General features: G+C 40.4%; 1 protein-coding gene across 4 annotated transcripts in view; it reads right to left on the bottom strand.

Moving 5' to 3' along the window:
• Positions 1–8,921: 8,921 nt before the first annotated feature.
• LOC140917720 (ubiquitin carboxyl-terminal hydrolase 12-like) overlaps positions 8,922–21,285 on the bottom strand; it is a 39,419-nt gene continuing 27,055 nt past the window's right edge. For 2 of the 4 annotated variants that reach the window (XM_073361100.1, XM_073361098.1), the window contains 3 exons: positions 20,071–20,268; positions 17,423–17,501; positions 8,922–11,296 (listed from right to left, as the gene is read on the bottom strand). In XM_073361100.1, coding sequence (XP_073217201.1) covers positions 11,195–11,296; positions 17,423–17,501; positions 20,071–20,268 — 379 coding nt within the window. In that variant the 3' untranslated portion in view covers positions 8,922–11,194. Of the gene's footprint in view, positions 11,297–11,894; positions 12,019–14,350; positions 14,416–17,422; positions 17,502–20,070; positions 20,269–21,285 lie in introns of all 4 variants that reach the window. The other 2 variants (XR_012160960.1, XM_073361101.1) reach the window with 2 other exon arrangements.

Raw genomic sequence — 21,285 nt, 5'->3', positions numbered from 1 at the left:
TCTCTGCAGGCAGGGGATAGCTAGGGGCTGTGTGAGAAGGGGGTAGCTCAGGGTGCAGGCGGGGGGTAGCTAGGGACTGTGTATGGGCTGGGGAAGCTCCCAGTGTGGCTCCCAGCTTCAACGTGTGGGAGGGGGCGCTAGGGCTCCCGGCTTCAGCCCCACACTGCTCCTGGCTTGGGTGCTTGTCGGCTTCAGCCCCATGCTGCTTCCAGCTTCGGGGGGGTGGGAGGACAGCTTTAGCCCTGTGCTGCTCCTGACTTTGGGGGGCAGCTTCGGCCCCACGCCGCTCCCAGCTTTGGGGGGAGGAAGGGCACCGGCTTCAGGCCTGTGCCCCTCCAAGATTTAGGGCCGGGGCTCGGAGCACTGGCTTTCAGCCACAGGGCCCTGCAGCCTCCCTGAAAGGGCTCACAGACCCCCCAGGGAGCTGTGGATCCCCGGTTGAGAACCGCTGATCTACAACACTTTCCAAATGTAGTTGCTTTGCTCCAGATACATAGATCCAAGGCAATGTAACTGGTCCTCCAAAAGAGCGGGGAGACTCACATTCATGCATGAGCGCTCTTACCATCCAATCCCAACTCACTGTGTCAGTATCAAAAAAGGGTTCTGGCTCTCCTTCTGGCAAGTGACAAGGATAGGAAGGGCTCTATCCCCAGGAACCTGCTTTAAGGCACTCCTGAAGTTTGGTAGCACTTTCCCTATATCAGCCAAAGAGCCAGATACTATGGTAATGAGCACAGTGCAAATGTTAGGAAGACAGAGAGATGAATGGTGTTTTGAGCCATAAAAGGATTAAACAACAAATGAATGTACTTTGTACCAAGTTCTGCTCTCTGTTACTTGGGAAGGCATATTTGGAGGGGCGGGGGGGAAGAGTCCTATGGTTCTAGCTCACACTTAAATTACGATTTCCAGGTCTACATAGCTGATCTCTAAATGTTCAACCTGAGAGGAGTTACAGCTGCTTGGCCCCTTTCAGGATCAGGTCCTCAAGCCAGGAAGATACTGATCTCCTAGGAGATCAGAGCCGGAGGAATCTCAAGAAGGAAGCAGGACTATGACTGCTTGTAAAAGCAGCACATTGTCCCCAGAGTCTGAGGTACAACCTCTCTGAGTTTGTGTAATGATGAATCTCTCCAATTTTCTTCACAAGCCAGTGTCCTCTGGGGAACAGGACCTAGCTAGGGAATCACTTCAAAAAACCTGGTGTAATGGCAAGGAAAGGGGGCAGAAATAAGACACAGAGCCTGGTGGGACCAGTCCTTGAAAAGGGAAGTGTTCAGAGCTTATAGATAAAGTTCAGGAGCGTGGATGGAAGAGGATGGAAAGGAGAGGAGGAAAATCTTCCGAAGATCTAGGAATCTTGGGGGGACAAGCCCGTACAGGGAGGAGCTTGGGGATACAGGCCCGTACAGTCCTAAGTGACTAAGCACAGTGCCTTGCATGGTACCCAAAACATGTTACCGATGGGTACCAGATTGGGAGCACTGGGCTTTTGCAAATTCTCCCACTCTCATTTCAATGCATTTAGACATGCAGATAGTTTGTTACCTAACACAACTGCTTTTTAAACAGTTCCACAGACCTCTTAAGGGCCAGTCAGTTCAGTCTGAAGCTAAACCAGCCAGTTCTCTCTGCATGTTATTTCATGAACTCAAAGTCAAACATTGCATAATTAGTCCCAAAGCATTCCTCCCCCATTGTTCCAAAAGCCACCAAACTCCTAATAGCTGTTGACATCAGAAGACTGCAGCACTGAAAATTCACAGGCAAGCTGCAGACAACAAAAGAAAACCAAATAGAAAATACCCATTAAAGAGGATGCAGCAAAGCGGTCACCAAAATATTCAGAATGTTTGATGTCAGTTCGCTGCTTTTAAAAAAATATGTGGAAAATAAACAGCTGGACACCCCTGCATGATCACTAGAGTGACAGCAAACCACTCATTCTAGATTCCAGCTGTTGCAAAGAAGCTCCTCTAGACGGACCCACTTGGGAAAGCTCAGAAAGGAGCAGACGTGGAAATCAACTGCTCTGGCACAGACCTTATTTGCTGAGCATTGCAAACAGGTGACAAGGGGTGCTCTCATCCCCTCAAATTGTAAGGGCTGTGTCCATAGTGCTATCCTCCTACTAGCAGTGCTTTCATTCCCATTCACATGGATTCTTTTAATTACATAAAAGCACTGACATTTCAAACCTTGCTCCACTCTTGGTGAGGTTTTAATGGGAAGTTTCCATAGACACCTTCTTGTCAATCTGTTTGAAGCACTCCACGTCCCCCTCTTCTATTTGGCACTTTCACTCCTTCATACAAATGCTCAGAGCAGTGCCACTAAGGGAGCCTGAAATGCTTCCAGCAGAGTCCTTTTAATGCAGCAGGTTTCTTTTGGCTTGTCTCATTGCCAGCACTTCCTGTGAGTAGGGACACATCTCACGAGACACAGGAACAGCAGCTTTCTAATTACTGCCCTTTTAACTGCAACTCTCAATCCACAGAACAGCAGCCAAGAATTGAACTGTGGACTCCAGAGAACACTGAACTAGATCCCTTGATTTCAGAGTGATTTTTGAAGGGTTTTTGTTTTGCTTTAAAATACCTTACTTTTTAAAAAAAAAAACTAAAATACCATGGTCTTCAAATCGCAGGCTGCAGCTCTTGCTGATCTTATTGGCTTTTTGTTTGCTAAGACTGTGGAGGATTGGAGATGTAGTAGGTGGCACTAGAGATACCATATAAGGGAAACCTGATTGACTGAGAAGGAAAGTGATGTTTATTCAGCCTGCTTGAAACACCTACTCAACTTGAACAGGAGAACGCTTGGGAGAAAAGTTGTCTTTGTTAAAGATCCAACAACCCCAGTCTCTTCGGCTGAGGACTGAGACAGCTCCCAATCTCTGCAGTTTTCAGCAAAAACAAAATGTGACACTCCAGATATTTCTAAGGCAACCTTCCCCCCCCCCCCCAAAGAAAAACAAAAGCACACAAGCAGGAAAATAAACCCTTTCAAATATATTTTTATATCAGGCTTCTCTCCACCCCTCTCATGATACAGCAGAGAAATAAGGGCAAAAGCTCAGTTTATCCTCTTGCTTAAACCCACTTTAGGGTCACCTTAGTGTATCTAAATTTTGTTTTCTCTGGATATTTCACACTTTGTGAATCCTCTGCTACCTCCCCATTCTGTCTCTAAAGCCCTCTTCCCTGTGACTCTCTGAAGTCCTTTTCCCTTCCTGCTTTTCTCTAACTTTCCTTGACCTTGGCTAAGGATGTATTATCAATCTAGCTGAAGCTGGCCATCCACTCTGTATTTTCACTCTCACTTAGTATCTCATAAGAAGAGAGATGGCACTTAAACCCTTCCACCCACTTCTCTGTGGTAAAACAGTCATGTCTGATCACAGGACAATAAGAGACCACACAAGAAATACAGAAGTTGGTCCAATAAAAGATATTACCTCATCCACCTTGTCTCTATAATGTAACTTCCTGTCATTTCCCCTCCAACCTATTGTCTTAGATTGTTCACACAGGACCAGATCCCAAGAGGTGCTGAGCATCTGCCATTGTATATTGCTATAACTAAGAACATTACATGGCAGGTGGTTTCCCACTTATTAGTACTTGATTCTCAGTTTTAGGTCTTATACATGAGTTATAACATACGGGGTCCCGCAGGGATCAGTTCTGGATTCGGTTCCATTCAATATCTTCATCAATTATTTAGATAATGGCATAGAGAGTACACTTATAAAGTTTGTGAACAAAATCAAGCTGGGAGGGGTTGCAAGTGCTTTGGAGGATAGGTTTATAATTCAAAATGATCTGGACAAACTGGAGAAATGGTCTGAAGTAAATAGGATGAAATTCAATATGAACAAATGCAAAGTACTCCATTTAGGAAGGAACAATCAGTTGCACACATACAAAATGGGAAATGACTGCCTAGGAAGGAGTGCTCCAGAAAGGGATCTGGGGGTCATAGTGGACCATAAGCTTTATATGAGTTAACAGTTTAACACTGTTGCTAAAAAAAAAAAGCGAACATAATTCTGGGATGTATTAGCAGGCGTGTTGTAAGCAAGACACAAGACGTAATTCTTACTCTCTACTCCACTCTGATTAGGCCTCAACTGGAGTATTGTGTCCAGTTCTGGGCACCACATTTCAGAAAGGATGTGGACAAATTGGAGAGAGTCCAGAGAGGAGTGACAAAAATTATTAAAGGTCTAGAAAACATGACCTATGAGGGAAGATAGAAAAAAATGGGTTTGTTTAGTCTGGAAAAGAGAAGACAGAGGTGACATGGTAACAGTTTTCAAGTATGTAAAAGGTTGTTACAAAGAGGAGGGAGAACATTTGTTTTTCTTAACCTCTGAGGATAGGACAAGAGGCAATGGGCTTAAATTGCAGCAAGGGAGGACAAGGTTGGACATTAAGAAAAACTTCCTAACTGTCCGGGTGCTTAAACACTGGAATAAATTGCCTAGGGAGGTTGTGGAATCTCCATCGCTGGAGATTTTTAAGAGCAGGTTAGACAAACACCTATCAGGGATGGTCTAGATAATACTTAGTCCTGCCATGAGTGCAGAGGATTGGACTAGATGACTTCTTGAGGTCCCTTCCAGTCCTATGATTCTATACCAGCTCTTCACTTCCTCCAATCATGACAAAAATTAACCCTCTAGCACCCATTACTACTTTTGGCAGCTTATTCCATTGCCTGTTTTTGTTGTCACCAACTTCGTATATATCTAATCCAAATTGCCCCTGTAGCAATTTACTTCAGTGGACTTCATGCTTCAAGAATAAATTGGTCCCCATACTTTGAATAACCTTTTCAATACATAGGCAGTTCCTTAGAAACCTCATCTTTTCTTGCATAGAAAAGACAGAAAGGGCATTCAACAACATAGCAGTCAAACGCCCATGGCAGAGGCGCAAATGTTTCATTCCCTTATCACGTATCGTTAAGATGATGAGCAACATTCAGTAAAGACTGCCAGAATTTTTAAATCTATATGTCGAATCGCAGCTGAAGTGGCTCAGCTTTTTCATTTTTGCTCTGGACTGAAGTGATTCCAAACAAATTTTAAAAAATGATCTGGATTTTTTCCAAGCTGATGGCCTTTTGCTTTGAAAAATATTGTGACTCAAACTCAAAATGAACAGTTTAAAAAAAAATCATGTATTTGGAAACTGTTGCCAAGAATACTACTCAGTTCTCCCTTTCCCACCCTGTCCTATCTCCTGCAATTTGTTAAACCACTATTGTATGGAAAATGAGGGGCTCTTGGGTGAGAATGGAGGGAAAAATACTGAAAAAGCTTCATGCTTAAGCAATGTTTGAGCACTGTTGTATTTTAACTAAACTTGAATGGATATGGACAAAATTGTCTGCTTAGAATTGAAAGGCGCATTACAATTTAACCTTATCCCAGGTTCTCTCTGCAAACAAACATTCAAGCACAGAAATTTTGCTAGCATGAATACATGACAGAACCCATCTTAGCCAACACACCAGGGATTGACCTGCGGATATCCCAAGCTAAAAGCAAAAGCTGAGTTAAAGAGCCAAGACACTAACTGGGGCTGTAACAGACCCTCATCCTCTGCAGATTGGGCAGAGGACGACCTATGGTGGGGAAGCCCAAAAGACACACACATCCCACAAGATTACAAATAATCATGAAAAACAAAATTATAAGCTTGACTGGTCAAATATGTACCCAAAGTGAAGTTCAAATTATATGTGACTCAGGTGGGCCCACAGATCATCAGGGACCCTTACTAACACTCGTGTGGTGTTTACTGCTCAAACCCCAAAGTTATGCACGACAATATTTTCCAGCATGGTTTTGCTATGACAGCTGTAGCAGTTTCTGGACAAGGATTTGGTAGCTAACTCTTTCCCTAACTTCATTAACAAAGAATGATTCAGGTGCCCAGTGGAAATTGCTGGCAGCTACTTAAGTTATTTTATCTTATATTAAAAACTTAAAAATGATTTAGAACCACCAAAATATGCACATAACAAGCAGCTTGTATAACCATATGTTACTGTTGTCTTCCCACCTCCGTTTCCCCCCTCCTTGTTTTAGGATAAGATCTCTGGGATGAGGACCACTTTCTCCTATATTTTTGTACAATGCCTAGCATAACAGGGCCTCCACCTTGATTATGACCTCTTGATACTATCATAAGGAATAGAGATTACTGCACCAAACTAGTTTTATTCTAGGGTTTCTGAACCAGTTTACAACTGTGTTAAATTGTCAGTGTTTGAAAGCATCAAACATTGCCACATGCTCTCTGTTCAGTGTTTGTACAACACCTAGAACAGTGGGGCTCTGCTCCATGACTAGGGCTCCTAGGCATTACTGCAACAGAAATAGGTTATAGTATGGAGAGGGTACTAGGGTGCTTCCCTTCAAAGCATATATCAATGCCAACAACAGTTAGCTAAAGTAAACGGTTCAGAGTAAAGAACAAACAGTATTCATTTAAAGATCAAGTCACTTCCCTTTGCAAAATATTCAGTCTCTAAAGGAATAAGGAGAAAAATGTGTGAATCTTCGTGTTCTTAACCCAAGCTGTTGTCCGGTACGCAACTGCAATTACTCCACTAATACCATATATACCAGGGGTGGGCAAACTTTTTGGCCCAAGGGCCACATCTGGGTGGGGAAATTGCATGGCCATGAATGTAGGGCTGGGGCAGGGAATTGGGGTGCGGGAGGGAGTGCGGGGTGTGGGAGGGGGTGCGGCAGAGGAGGGGTGCAAGGTGTTCAAGGGGGCTCAGGGAAGGGGGTTGGGGTGCAGGAGACGGTGCGGGCGGGGACTCAGGGCAAGGGTGCAAGAGGGGTGTGGCAGGGAGCTCAGGGCAGGGGGTTGGGGTGTGGGGTGCAGGAGGGGTTTGGGGTGCAGACTCTGGCCCGGCACTGCTTACCTGGAGCAGCTCCGTGGTGGCAATGGCACACAGTGGAGCTAAGACAGGCTCCTTGCCTGCCCTGGCCCTGCGCCGCACTGCTCACCCATTCCTCCGAAAAACCTCTCACCTATATCTGAGCTATTGAAGTCCTCAAATCACATCCCTGCGGCACCTGGGGGAGGGGGTGCAGAGGGCTCTGAGCACTGCCCACGCCTGCAGGTACCTCCCCCAAAGCTCCCATTGGCCGTGATTCCCCACTCCCAGCCAATGGGAGCTGCAGGGGGTGGTGCCTTGAGGCAAGGGCAGTGCATGGAGCCCTTTGGCTCCCCTCCCCCAGGGTCCACAGAGATGTGGTGCCAGCCGCTTCCAGCAGCAGCACAGGGCCCACGGTGCCACAAGGGTGGCAATCCTGCAGGCCAGATCCAAAGCCCTGAGGGGCCGGATCAGGCCCGCGGGCCGTACTTTGCCCACCCGATATATACTGTAAACCATAACTATTCAACTCCATTGCAGAGAAAAATCTAATCCCGTTTTACCACTGCACATATGAACCAAGCTCAAAACAAAGCCAACTGACTGTGTAGGTGGAAGCAAATTGCACAGAAAAAGGGAGGAAGCCTCCAGAAGTTAATAGTGCACAATAGCAAATGCTAGCAGGAATTCATATTTAGAGAATTAATTACATTTCAGGGGGTTATTCCTTTCCCTGAATACCGAGGACTGGAGAAGAAGGTTTTACTTGTCTCACGGACCTTTATTATTCTATTTGCCTCCTTGTACCAGTCAAATCGGATCTGTTTTAAAGGCCTTCTAAACTGAGCTGGCATGGTCACTTCAAACTCTAGGGATGCTAACTAGAATGTTCCAAGTACAAATACTAATTCACAAACAACGTTCCTCGTGCATAAACTCTGTGGGGCAGGTACTCGTGTGTATGAACACATTGTGGGATTTACTGGAATATCAACATAATAGTATGGTGTGGGGGTTCCTATCTGTCACAGTTTGCAGAGATAAATGGGCTACAGGACCAGAATCTGCCACTCTCTCACTGAGCACTAGTTTTTTTCCTGGAGGGAGCGGTCTCATTGAAGCGAACTGGATTACTTGAGGAGTAAACCACTATTGAGCATGAGTTAAAATGGCAGACTCTGACTCAGAGTTATTTCAGCAGAAGCATATACTATAAAATCAAATCATGAACCTTTCAGACCTGAGCTATATTTTGAGGTAATCAGATATTCATTTCTCATATTTGTTTCAGACTACAATGGACCAAATTCATCTTGGATGCAAACAGGTAAAATACCTATTGAAATCAGTGGACATTACCCCCACTTGTTCTAAAATAAAATATGATTCCATTGCTTATTGCCAATATGTGACCTACTAAGATAAGGAAGGGAATTTATTCTGATTTTAAATTCTTTTTTTTTTTTAAAAAAGAACCTCCCTTACTTATATAATTTACTTATTTAGGTCCATATACTCTGATCTGTAAACTCTTACTTATGTGAGTAGTCCTTACTCACCAAGTTTTCCCTTTAAGTGAAGTGGGTTAATTCACATAGATGGCAAACTCTTCCGGGTAGGGACTTCAACTTTGGCCATTAAGCTCAAAACACATGTATGGCACCAGATAGATTTTTAATCTTTTCACTTGGGTTAACACCAGATTAGTAAAATGAAGTATTGAGCAGCTATGTCCTGCAAAGTCTACCTCAGACAAAGGATTCCTTTCATAGCCCTTCCATTTCCACAGTCATCCCTTCCAGTCTATGTGAATGAAGTCTAACAATTAAAGGACTGGGCGAAGCTGGAGATTCGTGGGTACTAGTTACCAACAAATATTCTCAGAAAATTAACATGGAGAGAAGAAAAAACAAAAGGGGCCCTGTTCACTCTTGACAAAACTAACCAATTACTTTTATTTTTTGTCTTCGAGTGATATTCACACCAATCAAGGAAAAACATTTGGGCCATGTGCATGTGAACATACATGACCTTTATTGGAGACAGGTGGGGTCATTAATTATACAGAAGTAACATCACACCATTCTCTTCCAATTTAATCCCATTTAGTTTCCTTATAAATCTGTAGCAAAAGTGCACTTTTAACAGTTCTTTTAATCTATAGTATATATTCTTTCAATATTCTCTCTCTCAAATCAGGTATTTTATTTGTAAAAATGTATCACCAGATATACAAAATACATGTATAGTGTTCTACATCACTTTTTTGTGTCGACTGTTTAGATTTGTTTTTTAAAATCAGTGCGCTCTCCTTTTTGCAAGAGTTACTGATGACAGATTTCTGTTAGTGTCACTATCCAGGGGCTCTGGGTTTTTCTGCGAACAAGGGGAGAGGACTGCTAACCAAGAGCAATTTTCACACAAGTAGGAACAACAAGATGACAAAAAAGATTTTACTGTTACTGATTAAATCTCTGAAAATGAGAGTACTTTGCATAATAAAAATCAGGAATTGACTGTCCATACATTTTCTTCTGGAGAAGGAGAGGTGGGAGGGGATGGAACTTGTACCCAATTGGAATATGCTAATATTTACTAACTTCCATTTTAAAAAGAAAGGAATTAATTGCTAACAGGAGGTTACCAGTTGTGAAAGGGAACAACAGATAATGAGTACAGCCACCATAAAGGACTGCATGTATATGATGGGTCTTCATGAGGACAATATTTTGGTAAAAATATTCTATTTATCCCATACAAATCACAGAATTGCATAAATTAAATGTCCTCATAGATAACAATCACCAGTGCGTACTACGAAGTGCTGTACTAAGACCAACAAGGTAGAAGACAGCTTTGGTGTTATTTAACAAGATGAAGAAAGGAAAATATCAATTTCCACTCCTGGTTTAGAGCCAGCTATGACAAGCTTTGGCACTGTAACAGGACTTTTCAAAAAGAAAATTACAAAGGGTTTCAGAGATTTCTTATAAATTCCCTTTAATCTTTTCTTTCTAATTATCCTTGAGATTATACTATATACATTTGTAATGGACAGTTTCTTAAATTCAGTCTTCATAAGACAAATATACCTGTCCCCTGTTAAGCAAGGCCTATAGTGGCATATCAAACCAGAGAGCATTTTCAGGGGCAATGATTCACATGACAAAACTAATGTAACCAACCAGATGAAGAGGAACTCTTTGCAAGATAGTGTGTTAACCATTGTTTTTTGTTTTTCTTCCTTAATGGAAATTTCAAAGACTAGGAACAACTGGATTAGTTATGTAAATAATGCTTCCCTTGGTTAACTCTTCACAATTAGTGCTGCTTCTGTGTATTATCATAGGCAGATACGATCCTGCATCTGTTTACTATATACTGAATGAAATGCTGAACAGATCCTGTTTCAGAAGAGGGCACTTTTGGCGTATGCAATAGCTCCAAGAAATACTGTAACTTTAAACTTTCTATAACAACTTGTTGCAAGACATGCACTTTTAAAAGCTCAACTGCTTCTTTGCTTGAATTTGCAGCATTGTGGCTTTGAGAGTCAAACTTTTGCTTAAAAAATTAAAAAGTACAACAGATTAGGTTAAATGTGGGAAAAAAAATTACATCTTCTGGAGGGGGAATAGGATAGTAAAAGTTAAAAATATACAAAAAAGAGTGCTATTAGTGTTATCTAAAACCAAGATGATACATACTGAGGGATTTATAATGCTGCAGAAATAGCTTTGTGTCTACCTTTTTAAAAATTACAGACTTGACGTTTCCAGTGTTTTAGCACTGTACTGTTTCGCATGTCTGAGTCACCAAAAATATCCAGCAACTGGCTGCTGCTCATATCTCAAAATATGTGTTCAGCTGACACTGAATATTCAAATCATTCTGCTAAAATACAGAAAAACGACGATGACAGACTCCAAGGTATAGCCTCAGGCTGACACTGAATGGTAAAGAATTCCACAATGCTACTTTTAAAACCTTTCTTCAGTTCTTGAACAAATAAGCAGCCAGGTTTCAAGTAGAGGTAACCCAGATTTTGGAAGCTAGCAACGTAAAAAAAAAAAGCCCAGAAAGAAAATCAGAGCAAAAGCTCTTCTTGTTACAGAAGACAGCACTCATCCTCCAAGAAATGGCAGAGGTAAACCTTTCTTCTCCCTGCTGGATCTCTCATGGTCCTACAGCAATGATGAGGAATTGTTTCTGCTGTCACTGATGTCCTACTTGGGACATAACCTTGATCCCTTTTTTCTTTTATTTGTACACATTTATCATTTCAGTTTTAGTCTCTTGACTGGTAGAAGAGGATATATCCGGATTCTGAGTTTTTGGAAATGTCTGATGTTAACCCATAGAATTCTTCAATGGCCTGGGCATCAATTTTCTGCAATTCAACAAGACATTCAGATTAGACCCACTCAAAATAACCAACACTGAGCACACACCTCCCTCCCCCAATGAAATACTATTTTCAGTTTAGTATATGGAAGAAGTTGACTGAAAGCTACCCAATATTAATACACCAAACATTTCTTCAATAGATTAAACTGCTTAATTTGGAGAAGATTAAATCAGGATAAATTGATAAGACTATCAGATCAAAAAAATAGTGCACTGTGAAGCTACAGTGCACAAACAAGGGCTCTATGAAGGCCTGCTCTAAAAATTCAAGCTGACGTTCACCCTCAGCTCTTTCTACCAACTGGAGTCTCCAACTTCCCTTACCCAAAGCCATGCAGCCGGCATGCAGATGAAAAATAGTCTGCTATTAACATAGGAAAATATCTCCACCAGATAATAAGGAGTACACACAAAATTTTTAGTAAATTCAACAGGCAGTCTAAATGAACTGCTACCTCGCAAGAGGTTACTGGGGCTTCAAAAATGAAGAGAACTCCTGCACTACTGGTTACTAATCTGGATCACCTATCAATAATGTAACACACAATCACTATTTTCACATTAACTCTGTAAGAGTATACCACAAATGGAGCTTGCTCTCCCTGGGATCTAGTACAATGCTGACCAGTGTGATGTTGAGAACCTCATGAGTATTTAGACAGGGAAATAGCTTCTTTTCAATTCAGGCAGGAATACATTTCTTGTCTACACAATTTAAAATTGAGAGAAAATTACTGCAGGAAAGCACAGCCAGAAAAATTAGTTTGCATTTTGCTCTCAAAGTGGCGAGGCCTATGGTCATTATCTCTTGTGGGTGTGAACTCCGCGGTTGTGGTCCGTCTTCTGAGAATGAGTCATTTCTCATTATTAGTCAATAATTTCATTGTTCTAGGGGAATGCAGCTGTCCTGAGAGGCCAGTGTCAGGAAAAGAAGTCTCAGGCAGCAAGAGCTAATCCCATGTAAGACTGAATTTGATTTGGCAGTCAATGGGGAGCCAGTACAGAAACTGAAACACTGGAATGAATGCTCATGACCTCTGTTGCTAAGCAGACAATGGTTCCTTTAGTATTTTAAAATGCCTTTAGGTCACATGATCCACCAGAATAAGAGGATGGCCTGAGGTGGGGAGCCAAGAGGAAATCAGTCTAGAGCGACTGAAGCTGTAATCTCCTCTACTATCCCCAAAATAGAAGATTTGGGAACCAGAGAGAAACTAAGAATAGGAAAGAATTGGTGGGTGACCTTTAATACTATCCCACACAGCAGCAAAGATGGCCTTGGGATACCACAGAACCAAGATTCTAGGTCCAAAGAAGAAACTTTGGGTGGAGGAAACAGGGAACATTCTCTGCTTGAACACACAGAGGAAGGCCCCAAGCTACAACTTGTGTAAGGAACCTCATTAACACCAAAATGGCTATTAGTACTGAATAGGCAGGAGGTACAGTCCTTGGTATGAAGGAGCCTCTCAGAATAGGTAACATCTTGGTTCTGAGCTCACAGATCCATATGGAATCAAATATTCAGGACAAAAACAGTGGCCTTTTCTTTTTTTCCTTTCTCTACACTTCAGTTCTGAGGGAGAGAGCAATGGCACTGAGGCATCACGGTACTTGGGCCAAAGAGAGTATTTCCCTCATCAGATCAGGGGTCTCTTGGGATTCAGACTTCCACATGGCATTAAGCAAGGAATAAAGGCTCAATGCCAACTCAAATATCATACTGAGCTGCTTTAAGGGTGTATCCAGAGCTGAGATTCCTGGTCCTTTTGAGCCCTCAGGGTTAAGGTAGCACAAAAGGCATTTTTCAGTATGTGCACCTCAGTGGGACACAGGCAGCATTACATATGCAGGGCTGTTCAGCACATTTTCACATTACAATGGGCATCATTTGAAGCTGGTTACCTTGCCAGCTATCCTATGAAAATAAAAGGTGCCCAGTACAGAGAAACAATTCACACACAAATTAACTGCAACGACGTAACTACACTATTCTAGCTATAATTAAAAGCAGGAGAGTTTAGTAACAACCTAAAACACAGCAAACAGAAAGGCAGCTGGAGAAATCTAAAGGGACTCCAATTAGACATCCATCAGGAACTAGAGTATAGCACTGTAGCTCCATATATAATGTTCAGGCTGAATGATCAGTACCACAAGGGAACTTGCCTGCAGCTCCAACCACCAAAGCTTTCTAGAAGTTTCCAGTTAAGAAAATGCAAAGTGCACAGGCTGAACCAAGCATGTGAATTTATACAGTTGATACCCAAAGAACCACCAATTTGTTCCTTAGTATGTTTATGTGCATGAGGAACAAATTGGTTCTCTGAATATTGCCTGCACAGATCCAGCAACTTCAGCAACTGTTCTGGTGGTCTACTGTGAAAGCACTAGTCATAAAAATGAAAGCTGCCTGTAGGTGCACTCAATTTTGAAGAGAATGTACATTACCTACTTGATTAGGCCAGTACTTTTCTTTTTCCCCACCCACCTTATGAGCCTGGGGCAATACACACTTGGTAAGTTGCAAGAAAGATGCAACGAACACAAAATGGAATTACAAAAGATATGATTTGAAACAAGACATGCATTATGTCGTCTGAAAATCCAAATTCCTCAAATGCATGCGTTTCAAAATGCTCTGAAGTTCTGGGGAGAAGTATACGGGACAAATAAGCGTATTTTTCCAAAGTTCTTTTCCCAGAAAGCCTTGTATATGAATATTCAGGAAAGAAAGATCAGTCATTCTAACAGAAAAAATACTCACAAAAGCATATTCACCAACAGACTTAATATAATTATTTGGCAGCTCTGCAAACATTCTCTGCTGTTAATTTAACTTAAATAAGAACTAGTTTACCATGAAATCAAGTCTATTTCCACTATCTAGCATTTTGAATATAACCTGGAAATATTCTTATAGATTCACTTATCCCACAAATATTTTTAAATTCTTTGATAGCATAGCTATATATCCTAACTCATTTCCACATTCACAGATTAACAAATTAGAAACAGAAAATAACTATTTGATTACCTTGTCTCCTCCCCCTTCCATAGCAGGATTGTTTTCCACCAATATACTCAAGAGTTTTGTCCAGCCTAGTTTTAAAGTAACAATCAGTTGATGTTTCCACCAATTCTCTTTGGGAGACTGTTCTACATCTTAACTAACCTGATATTAAGGGTTTTTTTGTTTGTTTTTTTTTTTTTTTTGCTTTGCTATTGAACCTAAATTTTCTTTTATCATTTTCTGGTCCACCCAAAACAATACCTTTCCCTCCACAGCATTTACAACTCTCAAATAATAGTAAGAGTTATTGCTCTCCCGAGTAACTATTAGCTATGCTACAAATTTGTTCTTTTCATCTTTCCTCATAATTTGGGGGAACGAATGTGGATAGACACTCTCCCCTCTATTCCATATAGACATTTACACTGTGCTGCATCACTTTTGGTTGCTACAATGTGACAGCTTGCCAAGCTAATAGCATAGAAAAGTGCATTTACCCATATTGCTTTCAAGTAATTTGGCTTTGTATATTATTCTATTTGAAGTCATTTGCCTTTGGTATTTGACATGTGACAGGTTTTCACATATACTGTAATAATACACTTTTACCTAAATAACTTTCATTTACCTGATATTTTACTTGAAACTTGAACCTTCACCCAAGCAAAAATAAAACATGACTCTTTCACTTTTATTGCATTTAGCTAATCTTCAGACTAGTAAAAGAAGAGTAAGCTGCTTCCAATGTACATTTCAGATCCAAAAAATCATAGCATTTATAATAAAAAGGTGACAAAGCTTTTTGAAGTCTTACATTATGAAACCAATAGAGACAAAAAGATTTATCCTCTGCTCTTTTACAACTTGGCAAAGCATGCACAGAGGCTTTGGAGTTATCTGTTAGCAGACTCAGGAAGACAACTTTCTTCACTTTATATGTGTTTCATACTTAGCAGGTTAAATCTCCAGGGCTTGAAAAGTCTACTTGCCCACTTGTCCCTGGTGTGCAGGGACTTCCCCTGGCAAATAATAAGGTCTATGCCTGCTACTTCTGCAGAATCTAAGCTTTATTTTTATAAATTACTTTTTCATGCCTCATGATTGTGAACATATCTTTCTGAATTTGACCTGATGAAGTATTGAGTTTCCTGCAGTTTCTCTGCGATGCTAAGCAGCAGCAACATGACGGGAAACCAAAATGGTCAGTTTCAGAGCCACAAATCAAAATCTTGTGGGGAGCAATGAAACTGACAATGATTTCAATTTCACTCTGTAGTTTCTTGGACAAGCTAGAGCAGCAGCAGCAAGGAGCAAAGCTTTTTACAGGAACAGAGGACTCACAAAAGTAAACGGGACAGGCAGAGCTGCAGACAGACCCTGTTCCTGCTGCAGTGTAGGTCACCCCATCTCACTAATCATTACAGTAGTCAGGATGATTCCCAAAAACACATTATTCGGGGCAGGGTTGCTGAATCTGGGGTTGGAGGGCACAGATGGGGAATGGACAGGAGAGACATTGCTTTTCTGGCAGAGGAGGGTGGGAGGGGAGTTTCAAGTTTAGCAGGCACCTATCAGTTAGAAGCAGATATGAAAGACAGTCATTGAGTGGAGTTTCTTGGTAGGAATATTCTACACTCTTCCCAGTGGGACTGGACTTCAACAGGACTTTCATGCCTGGACCTTACTTATGCCAAACATTTCCATCCCTAATTTTTCAACTGTGACTTTCAGAACATATGGGATAGAAACTTGTTTTAAATGAAAACTCTCATCCTGCAGAAACTGATGACAAAATCCCCTGCCCTGCAGCCGCCACTCTCCTCCCCCTAATATGGGAAGGCTTCCCACTTGCCAGGGGATTTTTCAACTGCTGAATCTCCAGCTTTACAAGAGCTACATTCTGTATTCCCAATCCTGAGGAGCACAGTGAAGATTCAAGAGAGAAACAACTCACACAGACTATACTATTTTCAGATCAGTGAGATTATGAGGTAAACAATAAAATTTCAGGTTACTTTAAAGCATGACTCAGGTAAGAAAAGTAAATGAAAATCTGGCATCTTTGGAGGAGACAAATCTACTCTGTGTGTCTTCTAGACCAAGCCAGCACACATGCAAGAGATTAAATTGTATTCTGTTCTTACTCATGGTTCAGTACAGTTGCCATCAGTGTTTTCAGACAGAGAAATTTTGCTTTGGCCCATAAAATGAGCAAATCTGACATGGAAGACGTTGACTAAGAATATATAATAACATGGCTATTTTATGGCCTCTTTAAAAACCATACATGTTTTTAAAGGGATTACCTCAGTGCTACTACTAATCAGAGTTTGGACTTATTTTAAGGAGTGATCTAAAAAGGCCAAGAGATAAACCTTCATGTTTTTACAATACAGCTCAATGGGATATGCAACAAAATGCTACCACATGTGTGTATATATTTTAGATACATATGCAAAACATTTATAGGCAAATATTTTGTGGAGTATAAAATAAGTTTATTTTAGCTAAAGTATATCTAAATACTCTGCTAAAGATCAAAAATCCTATGGATATTTTCAGTATCTAACTACCCATGTGATCACAAGTCTCTGATTTTCTAACTCTTTCCACAGTTCTTGCTACCTGTCTGCAGCAAAAATCAAGAATCCTTCTTTTTACATACTCTTAACCTACAAAAGAAGATGAATGGGTGTTGAATTTAGTGTTGAGGTACAGCCATCAGAAATATTTAGGATCAAGCCGTTGACTCTAGATAGCAAACTGGTCTCAAGAGCGAGCCTGAGATATGGGAAAAAATACCCTGGTGTTTTACATTCTTAACAGGACAGTTGTGGTTGTACCAAATAGATGTCATCCTCAGTCTTCTGTCAAGTGACTAATGCAGCCCCTCAGTTGAGCACGGTTCTACAAGTCAATTATATATACACAAATCTGCTCAGAACTTGACGAGGATGCCCCATACACAGATTTTGTTACAAATCTTTCATGGATGCAAAATGAATTCCTAGATACTGAAATAGGATCCCTGCACATAGCTGGAAAATGGTACTGTCCATATTGTTTTCACAACATAAAAGCAATCTGTATACCTACCTCTACAATGTCGTCGTCAAACAGCAACCAAAAGCCATGGCTCTTCACTATGGTGATATAATGTCCACGGTTTGGACCGCTGTCAGGAAAAATGTCAAAGATTTATTACACTGATGCCTACATATGAAAAACGAAACATTTGTAAATAACTCAAGCTATTATAGGTGGAGCTGATAGTGTCACCTATGGTTAAGGTTCACCAATACTTTCCAGTGTAAGACCTTCTTTTCAATTGCCTATAACTTTGCCCAACCTTAACAGTTTGCCAAAACCTTAACACGCTGGGTATCTACCTCAGATTTACTTAAAAATAAAGAAAATAAAATTTCACCAAAAATGGTTCCATACAATGGTTTGGGTGAGAAGCTTTAGGGTCTCTGCTCTGGAGCAAGGATTTGATATTTAGAAACAGGAATGTGCCGTTTGCGATTCTCATGAAAAAATGCCCACATCAGCCAAGTTACAAACCTTTGGGGGAAAAAAATCTTAGTTTGTGCTGGTTAGAGACCTGTTAGAGTTTGACAGCTGCAGTCTCTGAAGATTCCATCTGTGCTGAGCATGCTTCAGACCAGAGCTGCAGGCACTCAGCTAGACTTTCTGTGCCATTGCTGCTTCCTGCTGTTGTGGCACTATCACCAGAACCGAGTGCAGAGAGACCCTCTCGTGTGTGCTCTCAGTACTCTCCTGTTGGAAGTGTGGTGGAGGAAGCTGCCAGATCCGAATGCAGCGGGGACCAGAGCCAGATCAGATGGGTAAGGGTTGCAAAGGAAGTAGATTGGGACAAGGAATTTTTGGAGTGTAATAATATACATTAGCACTAGGTAAGCCACCAACTGCTGACCTCAGACAGTGAGGGAGCAAGTTAAGGATAAAACAAGAAACTAAATTCTCACTTTTTCTGGCTTTATTTTGTGTTTAATTTAGGATCTGAACAACACAAAACATAAAATAACATAGCTTTTTTAAAGGACTTTACTGTGTATCGGGAAAGTGATTCTGTAGCCCCATTCAGTGTTATGAACTTACTGGATTAACAATTTCTGCTTTAGAATGAATGTGTAAATTAAAGTGAAGTTATCAAAGCAAAATATTTTAAACAGATGTTTTAAAAAATCTAAAATATATAGAAAATAAATTTGTACCTGGTCTATCCTGATATGTTAAGTTCCAGCCTGATACAAGTTTACAATGGAGCTGTGGAACTGCTAAAAAAAGCCAGTGTTTACAAAACAGCAGCTCTAGAGCACAACTGGTGACCCCTTCAATAAGGCAAAGTCACACTAACCGCCATTTCTATATATCATTACTGAAAGCTGTATTTATGCTTATTGGAATGTGTGTCACAGATAGCAAACCTAGGAACTAGCCTTGCAGACTCACAAGAGAAAGTTTGCAGGATAGGACCCTTTTTTTTTACATCATCAATATGTTGTATGAAAATGTATTTCAGAACTATATCACAATCTCAGAACCATGTACAGCATAGACAGCATAAATAATTCAACAGATACCGGCATGTGTTTGGTTTTGCTGGCTCTCTAATTTCGACACTGATCCTTTGGAAATATTCTATAGACCTTATGCTAGATTTCCAACTAGTTAAGATTTACCCCCCACTCCAAAAAAACAAAGAACACATAATCCCCGACCATCCCATTCTAAAGCCTGGTCTAATCTGAAGCATAATATCAGCATAGCTTCAGGGTTGTAAAAAAACATACCTCAACCGACATATCTATACTGACATAACCCCCAGCATACACACAGTTATGTTGACCCAAATAGTCTTCTTTTGATGTAGCTAGCTTTGTTCACAGAGGTGTCCCTACACCAACAGAAAAACCTCTTCTGTTGGTGTAGGCTGTGTCTACTCTACAGGGCTATCCTGGCCTAGCCATGCTAGTACAGTCTCAACATAGTGTAAACATATCCCATTTTTGACTTCTGTGAGTAACATTTTATCTTTTCTTACATAATGCAGTGTTTGCAATGGCTTTTCTATTTGCATCAAGTTTTTTATAAAAAATATTTGTTTTTCAATTATTTTAATTCGGTTTTAATCATGCTGGATCAAACCTGTGCAGCTGATTTAAAAAGCAGTATGCAATCTAACCACTTGGTGGCACCAGCATTTTTAAAAAAAATGTAATGATCTAGCAAGTCACAACATACAAACTGATTCTATTTTGAGAACTTTATTATTCCAAGAATTGCTTTATTTCATTTAGCTTTCCTGGAAGCTTTAGCATGTTTTAAAGCTATATAAAAAGAACAAGGCTGAGACTGTGCATACTGAATAGAAAAATAGGCTGAAAATATTTTCAAAAAAATGTTTAAATGTAAAAACATGTAAAAACCTTTTTATTCCTTCAGTTAATTAGCTTAGATGTTGCTGAGATTGTTCTACATTGTCAGCTGCTGCAGCGGTATTCAAATGTACATGAATGACCAGGTGAGTTAATTTTCATGGATCAGGTTTCAGAGTAGCAGCCGTGTTAGTCTGTATTCGCAAAAAGAAAAGGAGGACTAGTGGCACCTTAGAGACTAACCAATTTATTAGAGCATGAGCTTTCGTGGGCTACAGCTCACTTCACCGGATGCGTTTTCATGGAAACTCATGTAAAACTCAGAAAGCACTGGAGACATACCTGCCACAGTGAACTACTACAGCCACAAGGTCATACATTCTGTCAGGGTTTGTAGCATCTCCTGAAGTATTAAAGAGCCGAAGCTCCAAGGGAAAGACTACACGATAGGAGAGTTTGGTGTATCGATGCAGCTGGTCCATGTATTTGAACCTTTTTAAGTGCAGAGCTAGAATCATGGGCAACTTCTTCACTCTCATTCTGGACCATAAAATATATTAAACATAAAACATCACATTAGAAAATACTCCTTACATTAGATAAACCTTTTAAAAGAAAATAATTAGAATTTGTGTTTAAACGATTAAAAAAAGTTTAATCGTAAATTCAGTTTTAATGAAGATGATTTGTGAAGAGCTGCTTTTTATACAAGCATTTTGGTACAAGTGGGAAAGATTTATAGCACAACTGACATCCACATGCAAGACAGCTGCTTGCCTATGCTGAACAAATCAGCTTTCATCATATCAGGAAAGTGGAAAATGGAATAAACCTCTGTCCTTCAGGCCTGGCTTCTATTAACTAAGAAATGAAAAAAATAGATTTTCTACAACATCTGTGGCTGAAGGGGAAAATGTTCTGGAGGCATCAAACTGATTACAACTAACAGGGAAAAAGGAGTGATGTCTGGTAGTTCTTTAGGGGACGAATGTGAAACTGACCATTTGGGATCTCCTCTGATTGTAGGAGCTGCTCCGAATTTATATTTTCCCTGACATTTCCCCACCTAGAATGTCAGTTATTCTGTGGTTTCAAAGAATTGCCATTGGATTAATATTGTAAATTTACTAGGGCTGTCAAGCGATTAAAAAAATTAAACACGATTAATCACACGATTTAAAAGAACTGCAATTGCGTGATTAATTGCGCTGCTAAACAATAATAGAATACCATTTATTTAAATATTTTGGATGTTTTCTACATTTTAAAATATATTGGTTTCAATTACAACACAGAGTACAAAGTGTACAGTGCTCACTTTATATTTATTTTTGATTACAAATATTTGCACTGTAAAAAAAACAAAAGAAACAGTATTTTTGAATTCACCTTATGCAAGTAGTATAGTGCAATCTTTTTATCATGAAAGTTGAGCTTAGAAATGTAGAATTATGTACAAAAAACTGCATTCAAAAATAAAACCATGCAAAAACTTTAGAGCAGGGTGGGCAAACTTTTTGGCCCGAGGGCCATATCTGGGTACAGAAATTGTATGGT

The sequence above is a fragment of the Lepidochelys kempii genome, chromosome 9 (assembly GCF_965140265.1).
Source record: "Lepidochelys kempii isolate rLepKem1 chromosome 9, rLepKem1.hap2, whole genome shotgun sequence".
Lineage (NCBI taxonomy): Eukaryota > Metazoa > Chordata > Testudines > Cheloniidae > Lepidochelys > Lepidochelys kempii.
This window is presented reverse-complemented; position numbering and strand designations above follow the sequence as displayed.